General features: G+C 37.3%; 1 protein-coding gene across 2 annotated transcripts in view; it reads left to right on the forward strand.

Moving 5' to 3' along the window:
• SLIT2 (slit guidance ligand 2) overlaps positions 1-25540 on the forward strand; it is a 268226-nt gene that overhangs the window by 11700 nt on the left and 230986 nt on the right. For both annotated transcript variants that reach the window (XM_054825079.1, XM_054825078.1), the window contains exon 4: positions 10438-10509. In XM_054825079.1, coding sequence (XP_054681054.1) covers positions 10438-10509 — 72 coding nt within the window. The remainder of the gene's footprint in view (positions 1-10437; positions 10510-25540) is intronic.

Here is a 25540-nt window from a genome sequence, read left to right on the forward strand (position 1 = left end):
TCTTGTTGTGCTTGACTACACGTAGTCTCAATGAAAGCAGGTTTTTTTTGGCAATACGACCTTGTGTTACATAGTATGGAAGTTATACTGAGCTATTAGAATGAGTTCTTAGCTCTTTAGCTAGTCTCCAGTTTCTTCTCTCACTGAATCCTGGTCTTCATTTTGGTGTGCAAATTCATTACTGAAGCTTGAGAATTAATTTTTCAGTCGGGGTACATTCTAAGTAGTTTCTGACTACTGCAGCCGGGAATGTCTGGGTTGGATTGCCTACAACCTGAAGTGCTAATGCATGTGTTTGTTTTTTAAGGCTGCTTGCGGTTTGATTTTTCTCCTCCTTAAAGCACTGATACTTAATCACCTGTCTGGCTTCAGTCTGAATATATGAGCATTTGAAGGGTTAATACCTTCACGCGTGTGTGATGGGTAGTGGAAGAATAACGACTTCAGGTAGAGAATACGTTTCTGAACAGCCCTGAAGGGAGTGAACAGTTACTCCTCGTTAATCACAGATGTTAAAAAATCCTTCTCTCAGCTAATCCTACATAGTTTAAGGGCAATGCATAGTGCATTCCTCATTTTAGAACATGGAGGAGACCACGAAGCCTGCAGTGCGAATCACTTACCAAAGTAATGTGAGACCGTATTACATGAATTGTACTGGGGTACCTGTATTTATAGTTTAAAAATAATAATAAAAATTACTACGGTAATTATTATGTATTAGCAGACTTTTGTCAAAGCAACTTGAAATATCTTCTCTCTAATTTCTGGTAAATCAGAAATAGAAAAAGGCTGTCTTCGAAGACAGTATTTAAAAAGATGTAGTGTTCTAATAGCACCTTAAAAATCAGCTCATATAGCTATATTTTGATTGAAGAATACTACAAAAGGTTTGATAAAACTTTAACTCCAAGACCGATGTTCTTTTAAAAGCCTTGTAAACGTTCACTATTATTTTTAGTATATTTTATTCATCTGAGCGTCTTTTCTCATGGGACTCCTTTTATAGGTCTAGAAGTCAAATTGCAGTGAGAAGTCCTGTTTGCTCTTTGCAGACCTTTTTACAAATTCCAGGGCAGGAAGGCTGTTTATTTTTCCCACATCTGTTTTGTGCTCATCCTTTGTGACATTGTTTGCTGGATGCTCTTCTTTCTCGCTTCCTCTGAAATGGGTAATTTGCACTGTTGCAAAACGCTGAAACCAAATTTGATTCTACAGAACTGTTGTGTCAATGTTTTTGTTTCAGATAGCGTTTTGTGTTCGGAATCTATTTTAAATTGATGCTATAGAGCACTGATATTAAACTTAAAGCTATACATTTTAGTTTTACTGTTTAAAATCACATCTATCTGTTGCAAAGCCAGTTCAATATTTAAAAAAAAAAAAAACCAAAACCAAACCAAACCAGTTTTAATGTTAGATGGCCACAGGTAAAAATTGAGTTGTCATTGCACATTACATTTTAGTATAGCATATTTCAGAGAGCATCTAACATGCTCCTTATTTTAACTGCAGAAGCCACAGTTCTATCTGGAATTTTGCAGTTAAACTCCAAAATGTACGCGGGATCTGGCTTCATGGCTGCCACTTCAGTGACTCATACTGTTATATTACCTCATTTACCCTGAAGAATCTGTTTGAAATTTATCGGAAGAAATGTTTTATTTTCCTTCATAGTATGTAGTGCATTGTGCTGGCTTGTCTTTAAGAATAGTCTAGACTGATAATCAAATACAATGTGGCAAAGTCTCCCTTAATATTTTTTTTTAAGACACACCAGCCTTTCTGACTTTAGTTTGGCAGGATGCCTGTGCAGGTGCTACCGAAGAATACTTGAATGAAGACTTACTGTGGTAACTTGGTGCCAGAAAGACAGTTACAAGCCTATCTAGACTAGTTGCAGGCCCTTTTTGCCTTTCTAAACTATCTGCCAAAACTGTAGCTAATTCCATCTAATAGGTCAACTTCCCCTCCCCTCCTTCTTTGCCTATTTTTTTTTCTTGGAAGTAATCCCAAATGTTGTCAAAGATCATACTTGCTTCATCTGATACTTGATCCCATATTACTTTATGAAGGTTTTATAACTTCTGTTTCCTTCGTTGTGGTATACTTCATACAATAAAATCCAATGAATTAGATTTCATGGGATTGTGGAGATTTGAAGGAGCCTCCATAGGTTGTCTAGTCCCATGCCACTGATTAATGTAAGGTCGGTCAGAGCAGGTGGCTGAGGGCTTTTTCCAGTTGGGTTTTGAATGTCTTCAGCAACGGAGAATCTACAGCCTCTCTGGGAAACCTGTTACAGCGTTTGACCACCCTCACAGTCAAACACTTTTCTTACATTTAGACGTCATTTCCTGTATTTTGATTTGTGCCTGTTGCCTCTTGTCCTTTCACTGTGTACCACTGAGAAGAGTCTGGCTCAGTCTTCCTTACTTGGGAAGGAAGTGCATCACTTATTTATACACATTGAGATCCCTCTCAGCCTTCCCAGTCCCAGCTCTTTCAACCTCTCCTGTTGTGACAGGTGATTCGATCTGTTGAATAATCTTTGTGTCCCTCCTCTGGACTTGCTCCAGTATGCCCATGTCACTCTGGTAGTGGGGAGCCCAGCACTGGATGCAGCACTCCAGATGTCTCACCAGTGCTGCATAGAGGAGATTAACCTGCTGTCGATGCTTTTCCTCATACGGCCCAGGATGCTGCTGGCCTTTGCTGCAAGGGCACATTGCTGGCACCAGTTTAATTTCTTGTTCACCAGGCCCCCAGGCCTTTCTCTGTAAAGCTGATTTCCAGCTGGTTGTCCTCCAGTGTCTGTTGGTGCATGGGGATTTTCCTCCCTGGGTGCAGGACTTTGCATTCCCCTTTGAGCTTCATGAGGTTCTTTTTTGACCAGCCAGTCCAGATTCCTCTGACTGGCAGCACACCCACCTGGTGCACCAGTCTGCAAACATGCTGAGGGTGCATTCTGCCCCATCTTCCAGGTTGTTGGTGAAGGTGTTGAGCCACTACTGTTCCAGTACTGATCCCTGCGATACACCAGTAGTCACTGTTCTCCAGCTGGACTTTGTGCCACTCATCACAACCCTTTGAACTTGCCAGTTCAGACAATTTTCAGTCCACCTCACCATCTGCTTTTGTAGCCTGTGCTTCATCAGTTTGTCTGAGGACAACTGTTCCGGGAGACAGTGTCAGAAGCTTTACTAAAGTCAAGATAAACATCCACTACTTCCCCCTCACCTACAGTCTTCCTTATTTGTTGCAGGAGAATATCAGGCATGATTTCCCCAGTTGTAAATCCATGCTGACTACTCCCAGTCATCATTTTGTCCTTAGTGTGTCTAGAAGCAGCTTCTGTTTTGCTCTGTCACCTTCCCAGGCATCAAGGTGGGGTTGCCAGCCTGTAGTTTCCTGAATTGTGCTGTTTCACGCTTTTTTAATGCCATAGGCAGAATTAATAAGAGTAATCACCAGCTATTTGTAAAAATATCCTTTATGTTGAAAAAGTAAGGAATAATGAAGTGTTCAGAGAACAACAGCCTTAGTTTCTCCCTTCTTAGCAAAAAAAAAAAACCCAAAACCCAACTAAACAAAGCCCTTGCCCTAGCTCTGCTAATATTTGAAAACCTCTTAAAAGAAGCAAATTGAGTATAGATTCCTGATTCTCTGTGAAGAACAGCGTTCTGCATAATATCTGGAAAATCAGTAGGGGAGGAATGTGGTAATTCTGGACTTGACAGCAACCCCTTGTGAGAAGAAAACGATGGACAGAAAACACATGAGGGTTCAAGTAGTGTACACTAGTACAATGTACTACTATAGTTTACAAAGTGGTTTTTCACCACTTCCTACAGAAGTAAGAAACTGAGTGCCTATCAGTAGTGCCTATGTAAGAGTCCTGCTTCTTTCAGAAAAATTTTTTACTACAATGAATAGCTAATTGGAATTTAATATAACATTGAAAGTAACTTAGACGTCTGTCTTAGCTAGTCACTATTTAGCCTGGAAAATGGAGCCCTGATTAAGTGGTTATTGACCTGGGGAAAATTGTAGCCTGGGCATCCAAATGCTGTGAGATCAGCCCTGAACTTTTCAGATTCCAGTTTTTATTCATCTGGTCAGTAAACTTGATATTGCTAGGTTTAATGAGATCATGAGTAGTTTGACTAGAGAAGATCTTTCCAGAGAATTCTTACTGGAAGAACAGGCACAATCTTTTGCTTAGCTCTTAGTTGTTGGGCTTTCTTCTGGCTTGATGACATGTTCGTGCAAGTCACATTCACAAGTAGCAGTTGCCAGAGGTGTTGAAGTTCAGTAGATTGTGGCTTTGGACACAGATGCACAGATTTTCTCTGCCTCTGGCAGATATAGTTACACCGTTTTTGTGGAAGAGTAATAAGGCTTGCCTTCCTTGCAGACATAAGCCTAAGTTCAGGTGCTGTATAAGTTCTCTGGTGAGGAAGTAGGCATCACTTACTCTGACCCTATTATATCTAGGGTCAGGTTTCTGGGACTTGATGGTTAAACCAGTCCATGGAGATGATTTGGGTGCTGTGCACTAGCTTTCCGTCTTAAGATACTTGGATTGTTTTGTAGGTTGATTTTGTATTTCCTGAGCTCATGAAGCCTGAACTGATATTAGACCTTCCCAGCAGATGCATATCCCTGTAACCTCCTGTAACAACTTGAGGAGTCATTTCTCATGAGTCATTGTGAGTAGAAAGTGCTGTTGCATGAACACTCAGCAGTTTGTTTACTGACATGTCCTTTCATTTGAAATTGAAACTTAGTGAAAAAATGTTTGTGTCCTTTTTAAGGTTATGCATATTCTGCAAATGAGTTTCAGTGAAAAGATGTTACGTGGTATTTTTAAATGGATGTGATAGTAATGTCTTCTGCAGATGATCAAACAGTAGGTATGGATGTGCTCCTTTGAAGAGTAGGACTTCTAAGCTACACAGTACTGTGTGTTACTATGTGTATTTACTTGTCAGCTAACTTTGAAGGAGGAATGAAAAATAATGACTTCTGCTATCATTAACTTTGAGTTGGAAGCCTTCTATCCTTCTTCCTGAAGCAATGGTGGTAGAATAAAAAGCATCTGTGCCTTATATTTAGGGTTTTGGAAGGCTTTCAGTCTTGCATCCAATGGGACAGGCTGTTTCTAATTAGAGTGAACTGATTTATAATTTACTTGGAACAACTCTTAACTTCAATCATTTCTCAAGTTATCTTTGAAGGGTTCTGTTATTTTAGGTGACCTATGGCTAGAATTGCATTTACTTGAACTCAAGCCCCCTGGAAGATGACTTATGGAGGACAAAGTAGCAGCCTTCCAGTACCTGTGAGGTGGTTATCAAGAAGTTCATCAAGGCTCATCACTGTAGTGAGACAACAAGCATAAGTCGAAATGAGATGTTATGACTGGCAAAACTTCTTCACTGTGAGGACAGTCAAGTACTGGAAGAACTCAGTTGCCCGGGGAGGCTGTGCAATCTCGTCCAGCTTCTCTGGCTGTGTGTAGTTGATTACAATGGGATGAGAAGCAAGTTACAGTGAAGGTTGTAACAAGTCTGGGAAACAAATACAGACCTGCTCATGAGCAATTGCAGAGACTGTAATTAAGACTCTTCTTTTTCTTTCCTCACTTGTGCATGGTTGATACTGGATCATAGTTCTCATGCATGAAAACTTGAGAGGGACATCAGAACGGGCTGGTGCATGGCCAGACTTCATTGGGTTAGGATACCTGTCACTGGGAGCATAATGTGCTCTGCCACCAATTTACTCTAACTCCATCATCCTCTACATATCCTCTGACTGCATGCAGAAGACAAGTAAAACCCAGATATGCACCTATTTCTGCAAAGGCAGCCTGTTCTCTAGAACCAATAACTTAAATCAAGCTAGTATTTTTGCTTACCTTACTGTTGTCTGTTTGACAGTGTAACCTCTTGCTTGTCCGTACCTACTTTTTATCTGCCTGTTGGTATCAAGCTTCCTTTAAAGACTATTGCCTGCCCATCTGTCAAAGATTGTCCTTTTTCCTTAAATTAATCCTTCTGAAAGTTGTAATAACTTTTGAGTATATTTGTATGTTTCTTCTGTCACTTCACTTTTAAGATGGTTTTTCTAATCGTTACTATGTTTAGAAGACTTAGCTCTGGGAGCTTTAAGCTGAAGTATTTAAAATACTTTGTGTAATTTAGGTAGTATGTGGACTCTGAATTCGTCATGAAGAGCTCAAAAATTTACCTGTGCCAGTCTGTCAGTTTGCCCAGGCTCTTCCTAAAGCTGCATTCATTAACAGTAGAAAAATAAGTTATATATATTTTAATTGCAACTGTGCCTCAGTTTTATTAAATTGAAAGAATTATGTGATGTTGGACCCTCATCCATTTATTTCTGGCCACTACCAAGGGACTTTACAGTCCAAGGTATTGCAATATTAGAAGAGATTCTCTAGAACGTTTTCTGTTGCTTGCCCTATTAACACTTCATCTCTTCTAAGCTCTCTGCATTTGCCTGAGAAGCACAATTTTTTCTAGCTCAGCTGGGAAACTGAATGGTAGCAGTGCGGAATATCTGATCATTGTTTCTTCAGTGTGACTTCACCTTGAACTTCATGCCAGTTCTGGGAGAGCAGTGAAGTTGATGCAACTGAAATTTCTCTTCTCACGTTGCCCTAAGGGAAACGCTGTCTGCTAGCTAGCTGCGTGCCAACACACATTGAAAGGAAATGTAGTGGTTTTTTTCTGGTTGTATTTACTCTGCAGTAGCTGTAGTTCTTTGCAATCTAGAGTCATGGATTCTGTGATCCATTTTGTTCTTCCAAGTTTTTGCTTACCTCAGGTTTCAGCTTCTGGGGAAAAAGGAGATCGTGCCTGTCTCGCTCTTATTGCATTATGTCTGTGTGTCCTGGACAGGTGTTGCTATTTCAGACAAAATAAGGCATGAGATCAGCTGAAAAAGTGGAAATGCCATTATTGGAGAACCATGTGCATTAGTAGTAAACTTTTTAAAAACACGAATGTGTTTTCTGGACTCCTTGTGTGGCTCTGTCTCAAAGATTGAAAACTCTTCATAGTGACTGTACAACTGGAACCTCTTGGGTGCTGTGATACTAGTCTGTGTATTCCAGATTTAACCTGCATCCTTTTTCATATTCACTAACACATGCATTCATAGTATTTTTTTAAACAGAACTATCTATTGTAGTCTTGAAAAATTCATTTCAGTCAAGTCTCATTGATAAAATCTCCTTATAGAAGACTTAAGAACAAAAAATTGACCCCTTTGAAAACATCTGTTATAACTTGTTAGATGTAGAGAGTAGCTGAAGCCTCTTTCTAAAGTATGATAAAGGACATGTTTCCCATTATTGCCTTCATGTACATTAGTAATGTTTGATACTCTTAGGCACAGGCAGTAAGGAATGGTCAGATTTTTGACAGAGAAAGCTTAGTTCTAAAAGAAACTACAGTGAGTGGGATGAGATCATTCCAAGCAGAAGCTAAAAAAACCCAGGATTCATTAAAGATCGATAATTCAGTTCGTGTGTTCCCTCAGTTCACTTAGTGCTCAAAGAACAAATGTTTTAATTTTGTGAAGGGCAGAGTAAAAATGTAGGTTGAAAAGCGAAGTGCCAAGCTCACTTGGTAGAAGCTGTTGAGTCATGAGGGTAGTGCTATTTATTGTTAGGTCATTTCATGAGCTTGACTTACTGTCTAAAGCTTAAATGTTAAAGTCTGCACATGCATCAGTATGTTAACAGTATACTCAGTTGTGTGGGCCATGTGGAGTACAGGTAATAACAGAAACTCCTGATCTAAGGTGGTGTCGCTACTTGTGCTAGTACATAACTATTTTGCCTGTGAAGTATCCTTCTAAAGTGACGCTAAGTGTGTCCTTCTAAGACTGTTACTGCATTTAGCAAAAGGCAGCCTGCTTGAAGAACTTTATCATCAGTTAGTACTATATCGTTGTATTATACGGAACTTCTACAAACAAAGAGATAGAGTGATTTCACTGCACCTTCAGTTACAGCTCACCATTATTGTCTAGTGTCAGACTAGTAGAGTCCTTATAAAAATATCAACAGAGATTTCTGTCCTGAATAGCTTCTGGTTGGAGACTAACTTCCCAAAGTCTTTACCCTGCATGTTTTCCTATGTACTTTTGATCTGTAATCATGGACTTAAGAGGTTTAAGTCAGAACTACCTATTTAGCAAAGAAAAGGGACGAATGAATTTTACTTCTCTTTATTTAACCATTTGTTCAGGTTCAGTTGTTAAGAATTCCATTTTTACATGACTCTTCTGATCACAAATGTAATTGTTACTTTGAAACAATTTTCTTCCTACTACAGTTTTGTGGTTTTAGTATATACTTTTATATGTAAATTTTCTAAAGGTAAGAAAATGTCTATTTTTAAATGACCTTATTTTGAAAATGCAGTAGGTCCAAAATCTCTACATTATTACACTTTCTTGGTTTTTATGTAGGTAAGGTTTTCTTTCTTAACAATGTTCAAAGCAGAAGTCTTCTACTAGTCATTAACTTCTTTATAGGTCTATATTTCTTTTATACTGAAAACTTCCTTTCTACTGATTTGGAAATAATGACTTGCAAGATCAAAATTCTTGTTGTTGTTACTGGATTAAGCACTTTTTTCTATTTCTTACTTGACTGCATCGTCACTCATCTCACTTATCCCAGTACTGTAGTCTTTACTTTTTGAGATCTTTCTTTCACTCTAAATTCTCTTTAATCTTCTAAATGTGATTGAAATTTCATCTGCTTAAAGAAATTAGGTTTTCTGATGTTTGACTAAGGATAAGGAACCTGACACTAAAACTGGAAAATTATGGGTATCTAGATCTCAAAAAGCTGACTGCTTTCTTATTGCTTGAAAGGTGGGAGCAAACCTGTGAATACATAAAATCACTCTGATTTTGCTCTCATCAGTAGTCATGTTGAACTTTAAGCAAGCAGTAAGTATGTGAACTACAACTGGATCTTGAGTGTGTAAGTGTGTGTGTACATGGGAATTTATGGAAAAACCTTTGAATTGAAAAGACCTTTAGATGGAACAGTGTTTATGAAACATCAGCCCTGAGAGGCCTAAACAGTCTTAATTGTTTGAATTCAACCCTAAGACTAACAAAGAAGAAATTCTGAAGCTCTATGAAGTTCTAAAACTTAGTTTTGCAGAACTGCTGTCCAGTATCTTTTTTTTCACCTTGTAGAGTGTCTTGGTAGCAGCCTATTGGCTTGTATAACATCACCACTGTAAGGATGAAATAAATATCAGAAAATACCATGCAGCCTGGAGTCCAGGAATGCCTTAGAATTAGTATATTGAGAAGCACTGTGCATTGCAAACTAGGACCCATGATGAGGTTGGTGGAACAAACCAGGTTTTTTCAGTATGTTGCTTTTCTTGAATGGCAGGTGGCATGTGTGGTGCATTGCTTAAAAGCAACTAAAACCCTGTTTTGAGCTTGAATTCTGGACTGATACAACTGTATGCTCCAGGGCTGTCACTTATACACATTAGAAAGAATAATCTGCATTGTATGTTTGAAAAAAAGATCATGAAGAGGGAATATATTTGTCTTGGCTAGTGGTTGTTCTGTTGCCTATGGCTATACTACAGTGGGCTTTGAACTTGTCACCTCAAACTGAGCAGGTTTAACCCTGGTCAGCATGTTCAGTGAGAAACTTTGTAGACAAATGGGTGTCCTCCAGATTCCAGTTGCCGTTTTTCTTTTGTACTGTCTTATGTGCAACTTATTTTTTTTAATTTAACTTCCTCTTGGTGTATATTTACAGCTATAGAAAGAAAACTGCATGCAAAAAAAAAAACCCTGCAATGCCAAATACAAGCTCAGACTTTGATTTTTTTTTTTCCTGACTTTTATTTGATCAGTGTTTCTGTAACAGCTTTCTTAGCTTTTTTTATTTAAATAGGTTATATGGATCTTTAGATACATTATCTCACTATTTAACTAAGTGTATGCATTTGGTACATGTTCCCTTGAACCTTTTCACAGTCACAAAAATGTATGTCTGCATCGTTATACCAAGAGGAACACAGAGTTGGTGGCAAATTGGTTACACTGCTGATTTTGTATTTTTTAGTTTTCTGGTTGTTTATGCAGGATAGAGTCCTGAATTAGTGATTGATTCACACTACAGAAATTCAAAATCTTTCATAAAATAGGTAATATGGTCTGTTGGGGAAACCAGAAAATGTAATTAGGCCATGGTAAATTTACTGCTGGACCATGTCTCCGCTAATGGACCGGCATTACATAGCCTTTCTGGTCTTTAAAATCAGCTTGTTACAGTACTGGGATGCCTGCTCAAAGTGGTTGCATTGCATTGCTGTAGCACTTGTAATTTAACGCAATTTTTTCTTTTTCTTTCTAAAGGCGCCTAAACAGAAATAACCTCCAGTTGCTTTCTGAACTGCTCTTTCTGGGGACACCGAAGTTGTACAGGCTGTAAGTAGGCATGATCCAGTAACTATTATTCTGAAAAAATTGCAATGGGTCTGTTATTCTGTCTTGCATTAAGTCTTTTGTCTTTTTCCTCAAACGCATCTAAAATGCATCTAGGAACACTGATCTCTTAAGCTGAATACTTTCTTTGCTTTGCAAATTTGTGGGTCTTTTTAAATAGGTTAAATATTTTGTCTCTTAGAACTCTTAAGTATTGTTTCATCCATTCCCATTTTTGTAATGAAGTTTTACTGAAATAATACTTTCCTTTTCTCCTGTTTATTTTTTGGTTTCTGTGTTAAATAAAAAAAATGCCCTTGGAGATTCTGACCCAGGGATGTAGCACTGTATAAGCACTTTGGTTTTGTGATGTTCTGTTTTTGTGGCTGTACATACTTGACCAGAAAAATCATAGCGTTGGCAAATGGTAGGTCTGTGGAGAAGTCTCTCCTGTGTCTGCTCAGAAAGAAAACAAAGGCAGTAACATAAACTCTGGGAAGAAAAAAACTATGAAATGTTTTAACTTAAATAGAAACAATATCAAATTGGGTAATGAGTTTTTGTTTTGATTGTAGTCGTTGGATTGATAATGTTTTACTCTTGGTAATATTTTTAAATTAATGTTTTGACCTATTGGCCCTTTTAAGAATCCGCTTATTTCTGTTGCAGTAAAAACATAGAATGAAGTTTAGATACTGATATCTGTGTTTATTTACATGATCAGTTATTGTAATAAAATAAATTTCAAGGTACATTTAAGTTACAGTATATAGTATGGAAGGGAAACGACGTGCTTAAGTGGGCTTCGAAAAGGAGGTACAAATTCAGCCCTGTTTTACTTAGATATGTGTTTGATGTTTCTTTAGATTTCAGGTGATGTTTCTGCTGTTGAAATTGCTGATCTTGCTGAGTTTCACCCCTTGTGTGCTTGGGGGGAAAAAAGTGAAGGTGGAGGAAGGTGGGGTTCCTCTGGTTTATTTCGACTTTAGTATATGGAAATATTCTTGAGAACAAATTTTGTAATGAAGCTTTTATTTTTAGGAGTTGATTTCTGGTTTAATATTGTGAAATAATAGTTCTTTTTGCCCCTCTCATAGTCATATGAAATGGTAAACTGAAAATGACTCTGTTATACAGAAGTAAATGTTTACACTAATATTTTTGTTTCTTTCCTTTGCATGCATGTTTTATTTCCAGAACTTCCCTGTAGATGCTATAAGTTGTTAAATTACTAGGCCAGAAAGCTCCTGAAGGCTTTTGTTCTGACAAACTAAAGTATTTTACTCTGCTATAATATATTCATATGTGGTTTTATATATTAACAATTGAGTCTCTTATAATTTCCATCAGCCATGATAAAGATATTACTTCCATCAGGAAGGAAAATGAAGGGAATTTATGATCATTTTATTATTCCACCTATAGTGTAATGGTTGTTATCTAAATTCATATAAAATAGAAATGAGCCGTAATTCGCAGACAAAAAATGGATGCACACTTCAGGCAAAATCATACTTGAATATATTTAATTCAGAAGTGTATATTTGATGCTAGTCTTAAATCTATAATGGCCTTTGACATAAAGAACACAACTGCTCATAGCATATATGGTGGAAAGTAAGAGATCACTGGCTTCACAGTATTAAATTTCCTCTGCCTAAGGGTTATTGGTGATCAGACCATGAAAGTGAATGTCTGGTTATAATGTATTCATGTTTAAAAGAAAATATGAGCGATACTGAAAATCCACAGTTGCTTAACATTGAATTTATAATTAAAAAAAAGTCAGGCCAACAAAGGGATTGATGCTAGTTAAATGTTCTTCATCAGTTTTCAGATTATATGTAGCTTGATCACTAAGAAGAATATAAAATGATTTGATTTTTTTTACATGTATCATTGTAATGCTTATATGTATTTACATCCAAATAAATATATTTCTAAGGAAAATTAAAGATCTCTAAACATGATCAATAAAATGTATAATATGCTTTGGGTTTAGTATTTATTTTTGGCATTTAACAGCTAATCAAACAGTATGTGTACTGCGAGTTTTCAACATACTATTGAGCTTCTGTGAATAATAATTACCATTTGACCCTTGGCTGTAAATGAGATGCCAGGTGAAGAAGCACATATGCTTGTTGTGTAGCCTAAATGCAATATAAAAGAAAGAGGGTACACTGTATATGAATTATGATTAGACACAGTTGGTTGCCGCCAGCGGCCGGCTATGCTTTCCCTTTGCTGTCTGCTCCAATTTCTCTTTGGACGGGTTGAGAGAGCACTGCGTGTTCAGGTCAAGATGTTTGCCTAGAAATAGTAGTACAGTTGCAGCTGTGTTTGCTGGAGCAGGAGACTAGTTTAAATAGCATTACCATTTATCCAGTCCATTAACAGAACTCTGTAAAATAATACCAACTCTGCATAAACTACAGGACAGTGTAATAAAATTACAAGCACTTGTTGACAGATGGGAAGTGTAAGTAAAGGAAAGCGATAGGTTGAGAGTTTAAAAGAGACAGTGCATAATTTTCTGTGTCTAAAGACACTTGATTTTCAAAGGCAGTTAAACGAATTATTTTTCACGTTCCTTTCCTTCTGATTTAGCAGCCTTCCAAGAAATCTCCTGGAACTAGTTAAAATGAATAATTGTAGTCAAAGCAGAAACTGATTTTCCCATTAAGAGTTATCTGCAAAGGTGTTTTGACATAAATATTTCAATGGGAAGTAGTTAATGCCAAAAATAGTATAAGTAGTGCTGTAGGGTATATTAATCTTACCTTGCAAGGTATCTTTTAAAGCAAAATGTACATGAACCTCTGTTTTGATCCAGTACCGTTAAAAGAAAGGTGCTGTTGTAAATCCCCTGGGGCAACAGAAGTCCTCGTTCAACAAGTATTTTTCCTGCGAGAAGGGGATGCGTTGTTTTCAGTGACCTCTGTGCCCACTCACACTATCTTGTCTAGCATCGGCGATTGGTACCTTGGTACGGAGAACTCCTACAGGCTAGTGAGTGCTTATCTGAGGCAAATAGATTTTGACTGCTTACTTTGGCTGGTTAGATCACAGTTCATTGATTGCCCTTTGCTGCAGGATACCAAGTGCTGGACCTAGAGCTGTTTGAAAATTCAGTTTTAAAGGATACCTTTATTAATCAGTGGCATGTAAAGGTTATTGAATTCCATGCGCAAAGCTTGTCCCTTTTGATTTACATTTCTTGCGCTTGGAATAAGGTTAAGTTTCCTTACTGACCAATATTTGCTCTATAAGTTGGCTATATTGGCTTTGAAAAAACAATCCTTCTAGTGGATGTGGTATGATACTAGATACATTTTCCTTCTAATAATATACTTGAGAAGATACACATTGTGAATAAGATGTTTCTCCTGTAAAGGATAAAAAAATCTTAATATAGTCTGATCAATAAACACTCAATTTTGACATGTCTGTTAGTCACTATATAAAAAAAAAATCCTAATAGCTAATAATTAAAGGAAAAAAATACTAAACATCAACCCCCCCCCCCCCCCAACCCTTTAAAAAAACCTTAGGCCAGAGCAGCAGCAACAACAACAACAAAACACGCTGCATGGGGGGCCCTTGCAAAAATTCCTCCTGAATTAATTTCTGCCAGCTATGATTAAAGTGTGTGGTACTAGATGTGTCAGACACCATAGTTCTCTGCTTCATTTTACTCTTGGCCTCTTTGGCCCCTGCCACAATAAATCCCACAATGGTTAGGCAGGAATTGCAGGTTACAGTTGCCAGGGTTACCGTTGTCCGGTCGGACCGACATCATTACTCATCCAGCCCGCTACCCTGAGTGCTGCTGCCCGCTCCCAGCACGGGGAAGCTGCGGGCGGCTGACGCAAAGAAGAGGAAAGTTCTCCAGGCGGCTCTCGGGTCTGGTTTTAGAGCTGCTGCACGAGAACCTGTGATTTGCGTCATTTGCTGAGCGCTGTTTTGTTTTTACCTTTGCCAAGAGAGAAAAAAACAAAACATCAGATAGGAATGAAGAAAAACAGATAAAAAGCTGGTGTGTGTAAGATGCTAAACCAGCAACTTTTAAAATACTTTAAGTGCTGGTCTAATTGTTAAGGTAGCTGCATTTGAGGCTTAATTTTTGGTTTTGTCATTTCCCTTTTAACAGTAATCATGGCAAGTGAGACTATAGTCATAAATCTGTAGAGAAGATACTGATACTCAGTCTGAATCTGTTTTAACAACTCTGGAGAAATTGCTCATTAGAAAAATTCTCATTATCCCAAAGCCTCCAAAATCTTATTCCAATTGTGGACAGGTGGCTGTGGATGTTAAAAATCCAATGAGGAGCAAGAATGAGTTTCCCCTTTTCAAAAGGCAATATTGGTGAATGCCTCTCCTACATCTATCCAAGTAGATGAGAGTAATGGGTAGGTTTCTACCGATGTATGTGCCGCAATAACGTTACGGTGTGCTCCACCTTGTTGCAGGAGTGTGCTGGATGTGCAGCAATTAAAGATCTATTGGAACATGAATTGTGAGGCCACCTTGTTGCTAGATCCTTCCTAGGAAAGTGTTAGGTTTTTTCAGTAATTAATTTCAGTTTTTGTGATTTGTTATGGGGCATTCTAGGAGCCTGCATACAAGGAAACTTGATTATTTAGTGTGTGTGCGTGTGGTAGATTTGAGTGGTATCATCTTAGAGGTAAATAGAAAAAAATAAGTTTTCTATACATTGTGTCCATCCTACCAGTGTTACGACTTCTTGTGTTTTTTCTACCGCAGTGGTTTAGTTCAAATACGATGTTTAAATTGTTTTATCGAAACAAATAATAGGCTCATGAACAGAAAAGTTGGTAAGAACATGCCAATTCTAATACTAGTTAACTTTTGATTACCAGCATTATTTTATTAGCATCACTTCTGAACAGTGACTATAGTTCTTAGAAAACAAGAAGGCTTTCAAAATTATTATTATTAAAGAAAAGCTACTGCATATAGTATATGTATAAAATGAGTATACAGTTTTTGCTTTGTGGTATCGTAAGCCAGTAACTAAATAGAAATCCCTAATTTAATACATCAGAGCAATTACTACTCTTTCTTGCAGTGTGGAAGCGCCATTATCATAGTTTTGCTATGTTGGTGCATTGTTACTAATACAAGGTCTTATTGCCTCTGTCTTGGATGTTTTTGGAGTGAATTTGGTCCCGTGTGCTGCAAGTCCTCTGTCAGTCTGTTCTGTGAATTTTATTTTTGCTATAATTACAATCCATAGATAAAAATAGGACTATCTAAAAATGGGTATTAAAAAATGTTTGTTTGAGGTTCATTACCTGTAAGAAGAAACTAAAGTAACTAAAACCATGTTGTGTCTCTCCTAGGTTTGTAATACCTCATCTCTGGCATTCATTTCTCGTATGGAAGATCTAGGTGATAAACTGTTGTAAGACATTGTAAGGACTGATTGTTGCTTCTCTATCACCTGCTCATTTTTTAATTGAGAGAGAAAAATGAATTAGGAGCTTGAATACTTTATGCAACTTGGCTTCCATGTGCGTCTTTTCTCTTGTCCTACCATCACTTGCTTCTACCTTCAGTTCTCATTCTCTGCCATGTTTCAAAACTGAAAACTTGGTTAGCCTTCACAACATAGTGAGCAAAACAAATATGCCATGGTAGCTTTGCTTTAAACATAAGCCCTACTTATGTGGGGTTAGAGAAGGCAAGATGACTTTTTATGGATTTTGGAAGTGCTGCAAAAACTTGTACAATTCATCAGGTGATTTATTTTTGGAGGACAGAAACAAGAATTATATATGTGCATTTGGTGTACAACTTGCAGTAGTTATATCCTAGCAACAGCAAACATTCAGCCTTAGATTTAGCTGAGTGAAAGTGTTGGTGGAACCGGAATGAACTTTTGAAATGTAGTCAGAAAAAGTCAAATGTGTTATCACGGCGTGCAGTTATTGGACTTCAAACTTTACTACATTACTCTTCCTGCCCTTTGTTTTAGAATCTCTTAATCTGTGGTCTTTTCCTGAGCTATGCTTTCTTTTGTATTTTCACAGCACCTGCCATGATGCTGTGCAGGGAAAAAATGGTGTACCAAATTTATATAAATCAGATAAAATGTTGTTACTTGAAGTAACAGTATGTGATTTGTAAAATTGGAAACAAAATTTTTTCTTGTGAAATATTTCTCTCAAGACGGATGTTTGTATTTTTCATTTTGAGATAATTGAGAGGTGTCTCTAAATTGCAGTTAAATTTGCCTTTATTTCTTTAATTTTAAAAACATAATTTCATTTATTTTTTTAACAAGCAATATTTCCTTTGCTTCTGGGCTGTAAACTAATTCTGCAAGTGGGCAGCTCACTGAATCTTTACGTAATCTGCATTACCAAGTGATATAGTTGACTAATTTCGGCAAAAGGCATCTGCAGGGATACTTATAACTATTGATTTTTTTCATTAGAACAAACACTCTGAAACTGCTTATAGTGGGTTTAACCTTAATTTGAAAATCATGTTAAACAGAAAGCAAACAAAAATATGGCTTAAGGCTGTTCTTCTGGACCAACATAAATATCTGTGGCATGCAAAAATCTTTTATGCTATTAGGAGTAGATATTTAAATATGTCTAATGTGAAAACATGAATCATATTAATTACTTAACTTACTCAAGCCATAGCACTTTTAAAATAATGTGGTGGTATTTGGAGTAACTGAGACACCTAATTTAGCTATTATGGCTTTGTTACCTTGACCTGTTTGACCCCAAGCAGAAATAACTAGCCTCCATATTTTTGTTGACATGATAGCAATCAAAGAAAACTGAGATAATTGCTTTTTAATATGAAAATGAAAGTAACTGGTTTTGAGTCACCTGTAACCATATTCATCTCCAGTCTGAATCAGTCCCTGGGTTGTTCCTGGAGGGTTAACCTTGAAAGCTTTGGTAAATTGTGATATAGGAAGCCTTTTAGGCAGGAGTTAAGTAGGAAACTGAATCTCGGTGAAGGAAGTAATGAAAAGTAAAAAGGCATGTCAGAGGAAATGCCATTATTATGTGGTGCAGAAACATGGTGTGAAATGTTATAAAGAGGACATCTGTAAGTCTTGGCTTGCACAGATTGGACATTTAAGTGCAACCGTGTCATCTTGATTAAAAAAAGAATAGAAAAAAAGGAATAAATCAGGCCAAGGGAAAACGTGAAAGTATAGAGGCTTGTCCCTATGATGGTAGGTTTCTTCTGCGAGTGGAAGATTAAAGCCTGAAGTAACTGAATAGCTGAGAAAAGTCCAAAGAAAGGTTGATTGCTTCCCCTCCAACAGTTCCAATTGATTGAAAAAAGCCTAATTTAAAGTTCTGTTTGTTCTGTGTCTTAAACCATCAGAATTTTCTTTTAGAACTGGGGGAATGCTCTGGAAGAGAAAGAATCCAAGGATAAAAAGTCATTGCAGGCCAACAATTGTTCCTAATCCTCACAAAATGCTGGAGAAATTAAATTTATTCTTTATTGCTCAAAGTGTTACCTAGGTCACTGGGCGATGGGAAAATTGAACTGGAAGTCGAGTAGGCACAATCTTTGTTTTGTGCCTAGATGCTTAACCTTAGACACGACAAGGCATCTTAGTGTGTTGTGGGAACTTGGTTCAGAGTATTAACACCAGGACGTTTATTACCCTGGATTTATAATAGGCTATGCTGTCAGTAGATGAAAATGTTGTGTTTACATTTCAGTGTTAAATGATCATTTAATTAACACCTAAGGAAAAAAAAAACCTTGTGAAATTCTTAGCAGCTTTGATTGTTGGTTTCCTTGGAGGTTTTAATATCCAAGTTACGCTGCAGTTGGTTCTATAAGTACAGCTAGAAAAGACATTTATGAATGTAGTCAAGGACAGACAGTTTAACCCCTGTTGACCCTTCATCCTAAATGTTGATTTATATAGCATTTTAAATGCATTGAATTTGTTTTAAAGCTTCTCCAAAGTTACTCACACAGCACTCAAACAACACATGTATTTTTCTTTTCAAAAGTATACCCAAAGTGTATATTCTTATAAAGTGCATATATTTTTCCTGGAAAATTACTAATATGTGTAGAATGTATCAATGTAAAAAAAAAAAGTAAAGGTTGTTGTTTTGCTAGATTTGATTGTATGTTCTCAATAAGAATGTATGAGCTTTCATAAGAAAAAAAAGTTTGAAACAGAAAACATATCATGTGCTGGTTGGAGTAGCCACTGTCTGAATTCTTCAAAAGGAGTAGGAAATTGGCAAGGGAAACACCATTACTACAAAAATGCATATCCACTTTAGCCAACACAGATCTACTTTCATATGTTCCATTGTATCAAAGAAAGTCAAGGCTATCTAAAAGCTTTAATTTGCTCTTGGTCCTTAATAATGCTTTTTGTTGTAATGTTGATCTACAAATGCTTTTTGCAATGTTGCCCTACAAAGCATGTTTGAATAGTTTTTTGCATCCTAGAGCTAAAGCTAGATGAAATGCTCTTTGTTAAAGAGCAGCTGCTTTTCAACTGATGTGTTTTTATAAATGCGCTGTAGTAAAAACTGAAATTACAGCTAGGTTTAGAGATTGTTTTGGGGTTTGTTTTTTTTAGGGGTGTGTTTTTAATCAGTCTCTGCTTAGGGGATAAAACCTCCCACTTTAAAGTATGTTAATAGATTAATAATGATATAAAACTCAGCCTAGCTTAACTCAATTATTGATGACCCACAGATTTTTTGGTATACTTTTTGTTTTTCCTGATGATCCTATCCTTTACACATGTCAATAACTGAGCTGGAAAACTTAGGAATCTGCTGATACAGTAAATGTTCCTTTTCTCCACACAAATGATATAAAACATCCAACACTTGATGAAATATTACAGCTGCAGTGTGAGTTCTATCTGCCAGTGGGATCTCAATGTTTTTCAAACTTCTCTGAATATATTTATGAAGTTGAAATTTAATATTCAGATGGAGACTTGTCGGAGGTACTTGCATTTGCTTTTGTCTGAAATACTTGACCATTTACAATTAAAGCAGCGTATCACCATTTGAGTACACTTTTCAGTGTTTTTAATTGAAAAATATTTCTGCAATATCAGTTTCTTGAACTGACATGTCAGATGAACGAGTACTTAGGATATGCTTAGGATAGGTAAGAGAGGCTTACCCTGTACAATGCTTAGATTACTCTCTTCACTCCACAGTCCTGGTAGAGGTTTTAAGTTTGAACTGGTGATTAAGATGAGTAGTGCGTGCAGGAAGGCATAGGCTAAACTTTCCATACACAGACGATAGACTTTAGCTGAAATTATTTTGAACTGCGTGGGACTCAGAGTCCTGGTGGGCAGGTCACATTGATTATCGAAGTACCAATTAAAGGGACTCTCATTATGGTGAGGAAAAGTGCCAATATACAAAGTGCAGCATTTGGCCTCAAAGAGGAGAACTGAAGCAAGGGCTGCAGCGATGAACAACCCAGACCGTTGCCCTCATCCTTGTAGCTGTTGTAAGGATACCGGGGCTGGCGGTTTTATTTGGGGAAGGCTGCTTATGAATGCTGAGCGGAGTTTATTCTCTCCCTCAGACACTTGAGGGGCCTGCTCTGCTAAAGGCTGTTCAGACCCACCTCGTGGGGAATAAAGCTGGGACTTGCTGAACTCTTTTCATCTTTACAGCCAAGCCCAGGTGCAGGCCCTCCCTGGCTTAAGGGTGTTTAAAGGCCCACTCTCTGAGGGCTTCTTTCCAGGGCCCTTAATCTTTAGGGGGGAAGAAAAAAGGGGCTGAAATGGGGGGGTAAATCTTTTGGTTAAGTACTCCTTGAGGATTTGCAGGGTAATACGTACAAGAGACAAAATCTTTGCCTGTTTCTTTTCATTGCCCCTTCTGTCCAGACAGTTCAATGACATTTTTATTTTTGCTGTGAATGTGTAATCCATACAGTTGCAAGGAAAGGCTGCTCGTACTTTATAAGGTAGTATGTATGAGGAGAGGTTTGATGGCGGCTGTTCAGTGCTTTCAGTACTTTAATACAGGGGAGATAGAAGAAACATCAACTCTTTTTTCCCTTTCTGTGGATTTTTGCAGGAGTGGTGGATAGCCGGAAGGGATTTAGATAGTTGATTGACCTCGAAACTGAAAAGGTTGTATCTCAAGTTTGATAAGGCCCACAGGGGAGGGTTGCAAAGATAGGATAACAGCTAATGTAATGAAGGGGTATTTGTAGTAGCTGCTTCCCAGAGTAAAAGGTATGAAAGGCTAAATGGGGAGAAAAGAGTGTAAATGTGCGTCTTAAATAACTTTTAGTTCTAAGCTTTTCAGATTTTTTTTTCTCCCACTTTATATGAACTGAAAAACCGATGCACTCAAACACAGTCATGTATGTTGCAGGAAAGCAGTGATCATTTCTGAGACTGGAGAAAATTCCTGTCTGATCCTTTCTACTTATACATCAGTGTTAAATCTAGTCCATGATTAATTGGTTCTGTCATATTCTGGTTTTTTGAATTGTACATTCTTTGAAAAGATAAGAGACTGACTTCCTTCCTTGATATTACTCTTGTGTCTCAGCTCAATAGAGCAACTACTTTTGTGTAACGCTCCTATGCTACAACTTGTTATTGCAACGGTACTCCCCTCATCAGTTATGCCCCTATGACACAAGAACAAAATGAAAATACCACTTAAAAAAAAATCATTTTTTAAGTCACAGTGATTTTTAAAATGAAAACTCAGAACTCTTATGGAGAGCTTACCAAATGTATGTAGGAATGCTTTTGTGCTTGATGTCCAGTACAGCATTCATGTCAGAGGAGCAGAAGCCAAAGCTTCTCACCTGACACAGAGTGCAGATATGTTGTCTTACAGCTAAATTTTAGTTTTGTATGTAGGTTTGCCAGATGTCAATTAAATTTCATCTAGAACAAAGAATCATAACCATAGTGTTGCTCTTCCTTTGGCTCACCAGTGAGGGTAGCCAGACACGTTCAGATTTGAGGGCCTAACTGCCAAAGTAGGTCATCTTCACCATTCTTGCTGATAACAGTGGCTTTATCTGTGCAAAAGAGAATCTTTCACCATGCTATAACACTTCTTGGGCTAGAAAATAATCAGAAAATTGTACAACTGTTTTAGGATCTAAAATAAAGATTACTGTTAAACTTGTTCAGCTAGCATGCCTTACCTAAGATGGAAGAATTCTACAACGTGCAGTGTACTGTCACCTTTACTTTGAAATCTCACATCCAAAATTAGGTTCAAAGCTGCTGGGGTATGGCCAGTTGTGCAACAGACTGTTAAAGTTTTAGATATGGCATTGGGGTGAAGTATTTATTATTGGGTCTGTTTTGTAGCCTGTTGATTACAGGTCTAAATTGTGTAAACAGCACACCAGTAAATTTTGTTAGAGGAAATAGTATTAAGGGATTTAAATAATAAATAAAGTATGTCAGAATTGTTTGTCATGTGGATGTGGACTGGAGAACGTGGGAAATGCAAAATAGTTATGGCAAAGTCAAGACTGTGATCACTAGGAAGAAAACTATTGTTAAGAGACTTAATAATAGCTGTAAGTGTACAGTGCAGCATGGAACAGTAAGATCATGCAATTTTGTGCATATGTATCAAAGACATTGCAGGAAATGGAAAAGAAAATATTTTTAACTATGCTATGTAGTTTTGCAAAACCAATGGCAAGGTAGGTTGCTTTTCTAGCTAGTGGTGTGGGATGTTCACTTCAAATGTGTTTTTTCCATTTTGTTGCGACATTAAAAATATTTCACTAGGATTTTGGCTAAACTGAGTTTTTGTCTGTTCTTGTAATCAGGTTGCAAAACCTATTGTGTTTTCTTGCTGGTTTGTTTTTTTCTCTCAGCCAAATGAAATAAAACAACTGGATTTGAATTATGGTGAGGGCTTTAAAATGAGTATGTGTTGTTAGCTTAGTTATGTAAGACTGGAATAGTGAAAGAAAGGCAGTATTGTGTGTGCATGTATATGGGGGGAACAAAGAGCAAAACTGGGAGAAGTGTAATTGAATTAGGAGGTTGATTGGTCAAGAAAAGATTTCTGTCGCAAGTTGCAAGTGTTTGAGATGGGTGACCTAAGAGTGATCACTTGTCATATATTCAGTACTCTAGTTAAAATACTAGTAATGCTTCCAGATAAATGAATTCTTATTAAAGAAATGGAACTTGAGTCTGCTGGAATTATAAATTCACAATATTTAACATCCAGGCATAACAGTGGATGCTGGATTTTCACTGTAGTAGCAGAAAATCAAAGCTTTTTCTGCCATTAATTTTATTTACTGCTGGTCTCCTAACCACTCTGTTACAAGGTGTCTTCATAGTGATTTTATCCACAAAGGTGCCAAGTGGGGAGAACGGCCTAATTCTGTTTTGCAATATGACAGTTCGTACTATTGTGTTTCGTGTAATGTATTTGACTAGGATGGTGAAATGGAGTCAGATGGAGCAAGTATTGCTAACAAGCAGTAGTTCTCACACCTAGGTAGACCCTAGACAGTGAGTTGGTAACAGGGAGAAAATTCTGAAACATGAAAAAGCTAACATTTATCCAAAAGTGGCAAATACCGTGTTAGGAATCTGCTGATTGCTGATTTGTCGTCTTGTCCAGGGAAGGCTATTTGTCTTACAAGAGCTGCAGATCATCATCATAGTTTGTAGTGTAGGATTCAGTCTAGAGAGCCTTTCAGTGCTGGCAGAAAAGCGTTGAAGTGTTATCAGCATATTGTTTCACATGCTTCCTCTAAAGAAATTTAGATGTAGGTACACAAGAATTGTTGCACATTTTAATAAGCAAAAGTAGAAAGCATTTTCTATTGGAAAAAAACCCCATATGGTTCTGTTACTGTTGCTGTAAAAGACTTCAAAGTTTGTTTCCTGAAGTAAAGCACTGTTAGCATAACCACTCAGTTTAGTGTGTTCCCTGGAATAGGAATTTGAGTGTTCATGACTGCCTTTCATGCATATAGCAAGGCCTTAGTGTGTGAACGTGTGGGTATGCAAATGCATTAGCACTGGTAATTCTTTGGGCCTTCATTGTTGATATTTAAGATGTTAATATATTAAACAACAAAACCCCCTGCCAAATAAACCTCAACCCCCAAAAAAACCCCAAAAGAAACCACAGTTTTAGAGAAGTATCCAAAGGGAAAATGCAATAAAGCTGGAGATGCCTGTCTTGAAAAGATTTGAGTTTGTCCAAAAGAAAGTATTTAAAAAAATATTACTTGTTTCCATTACATGTTGTGTTATTATTTGATGAATTAGAGGTATGCATTTGGAACTTAATATCTTCATATAGAGAATAAGAATGCGGTGCTATAGTTCCAGTTTATGGTTCCTTAGAAATGCAAAGCTATTTGACTATGTACTTTGTTGAAAATGGAACTTAAACTAGACTCCTGTAACAATATTCAGTGCCACTCTTTTTGCATGATCTAGCTGTGGGTGGGATTGTTTTGCAAGAAAGTCTGCTGTTCTTAATCTTTCTTTTTGTTCACTTCACTTTGCTTGCATTTTTTAATTATGGTTGTGTGACTGTATTTGTCCATTGTGTTTTGGCTTCTGAACTCGGGATGACTTTCCAATTAGTTTGCTAAATGTGAATGTTGCAGAAGACTCTTTTTAATGGTGCAGCATCTCATTCTGCACAGTAATAGTGCAGGTCCCATGTGAATTTGGCAAGTATTTAAACAAAAAGGGAGAGTAGTCTTGGTATTCCCGAAGGAAGATACAGACAGAAGATAATCGATATATCCCTAGTGCTCAAGTGTTCGCTCATCATCATTTTCGTACGCCATGCCTAATGAATTTGCCCGAGTCTTCTAGGAATCTCTTCTAAATCAAGATATGGAAAACCCTGGGTCTGTTTTCTGTAGATATAGATAGGAGAAGAAACAGTGTGCACAGAAAGCTATGACCGGTAATTAAAACAAACCAAACAAAAAGCCAAAACAACCAAACTTGGAAAATGTCTCAGTTGAAGTTGGGTGGTCCAGAAAAAGATTGAAAGGATGTTCTGAATTTGGTTTCAGTTCCTTACCAGAGAAAAATATTGTATAACCAGAAATCATTTAATTGATGCTTTGTTTTGCTTTATCCTTAATTACAATATCCTGCTGGGTGTAGTTTTATCAGCAGTGCTTTTGAGATTGTGTAATGTTTAGAGAGGATTACACTACGTAAAACTTTCCAAATATGAATCTTCTTTTGAAAAGGAAATGTGGTGTGAATTAACTGTAGTTTTGGAAAGGAACATGGTAAGCTTTTGGGGGGAACTTAAAGCATGTATGATAAATATGGGTTCTCGTCTGGTTTATGCTTTTTGTTTTATTCTTGGATGTTCATTGGAGATGTGAATCTGTAGAAACTGCTCCAGAAGGTATGAACTGTAAAGGGAAAGTAAGGAAATACCTATTTGTGCTGAAGTTTTATATAGAATTGGTACTCTGAAATAAGCCTAGGTAGTGTTTGAACACATGGGAATTTCTTAAAATAAACACAGCCATGAAGGGAAAATGTGATAATGACATGATGATGATGAGTGTCTGCTGTTACGAGTCCAGTGAGATGCAAGTGCCAACACCCCAGCCTCTACACCGCGATCCAAATTGTAACGAAGGAATTTGGCAGCTCTCATGCCTTTATGTGAATGTATTACCATGGCTATGAAGATAAATAGTTCCAAAGTGGAAATACTAACAAATATTTAGTCATTTCCAAGCAGATTAGAAGTGAAAATAGGTATAGTATAGGAACCAAGATAAATAGGAAATATATCTTCTGAGTATGTGTGTTCCATTCCTGTTTCCCTGGGCTGGTTCTTCCTTCTAAAAATCAGTGTATTTAAAGAGATTATGTGTATTACCTTTTGTAAAGGTCACATCACAATTTCTTAATTTCTTCAGTCTTCCTTCCTGCTCTTCCACTCCTGTGGCTCTCCTCTTATGCAAACATTGGCCCTGATTAAAGCCTAAAGCTCGCTGAAAACTTAGT

Source organism: Grus americana, chromosome 4 (genome assembly GCF_028858705.1).
Source record: "Grus americana isolate bGruAme1 chromosome 4, bGruAme1.mat, whole genome shotgun sequence".
NCBI classification, from domain to species: domain Eukaryota; kingdom Metazoa; phylum Chordata; class Aves; order Gruiformes; family Gruidae; genus Grus; species Grus americana.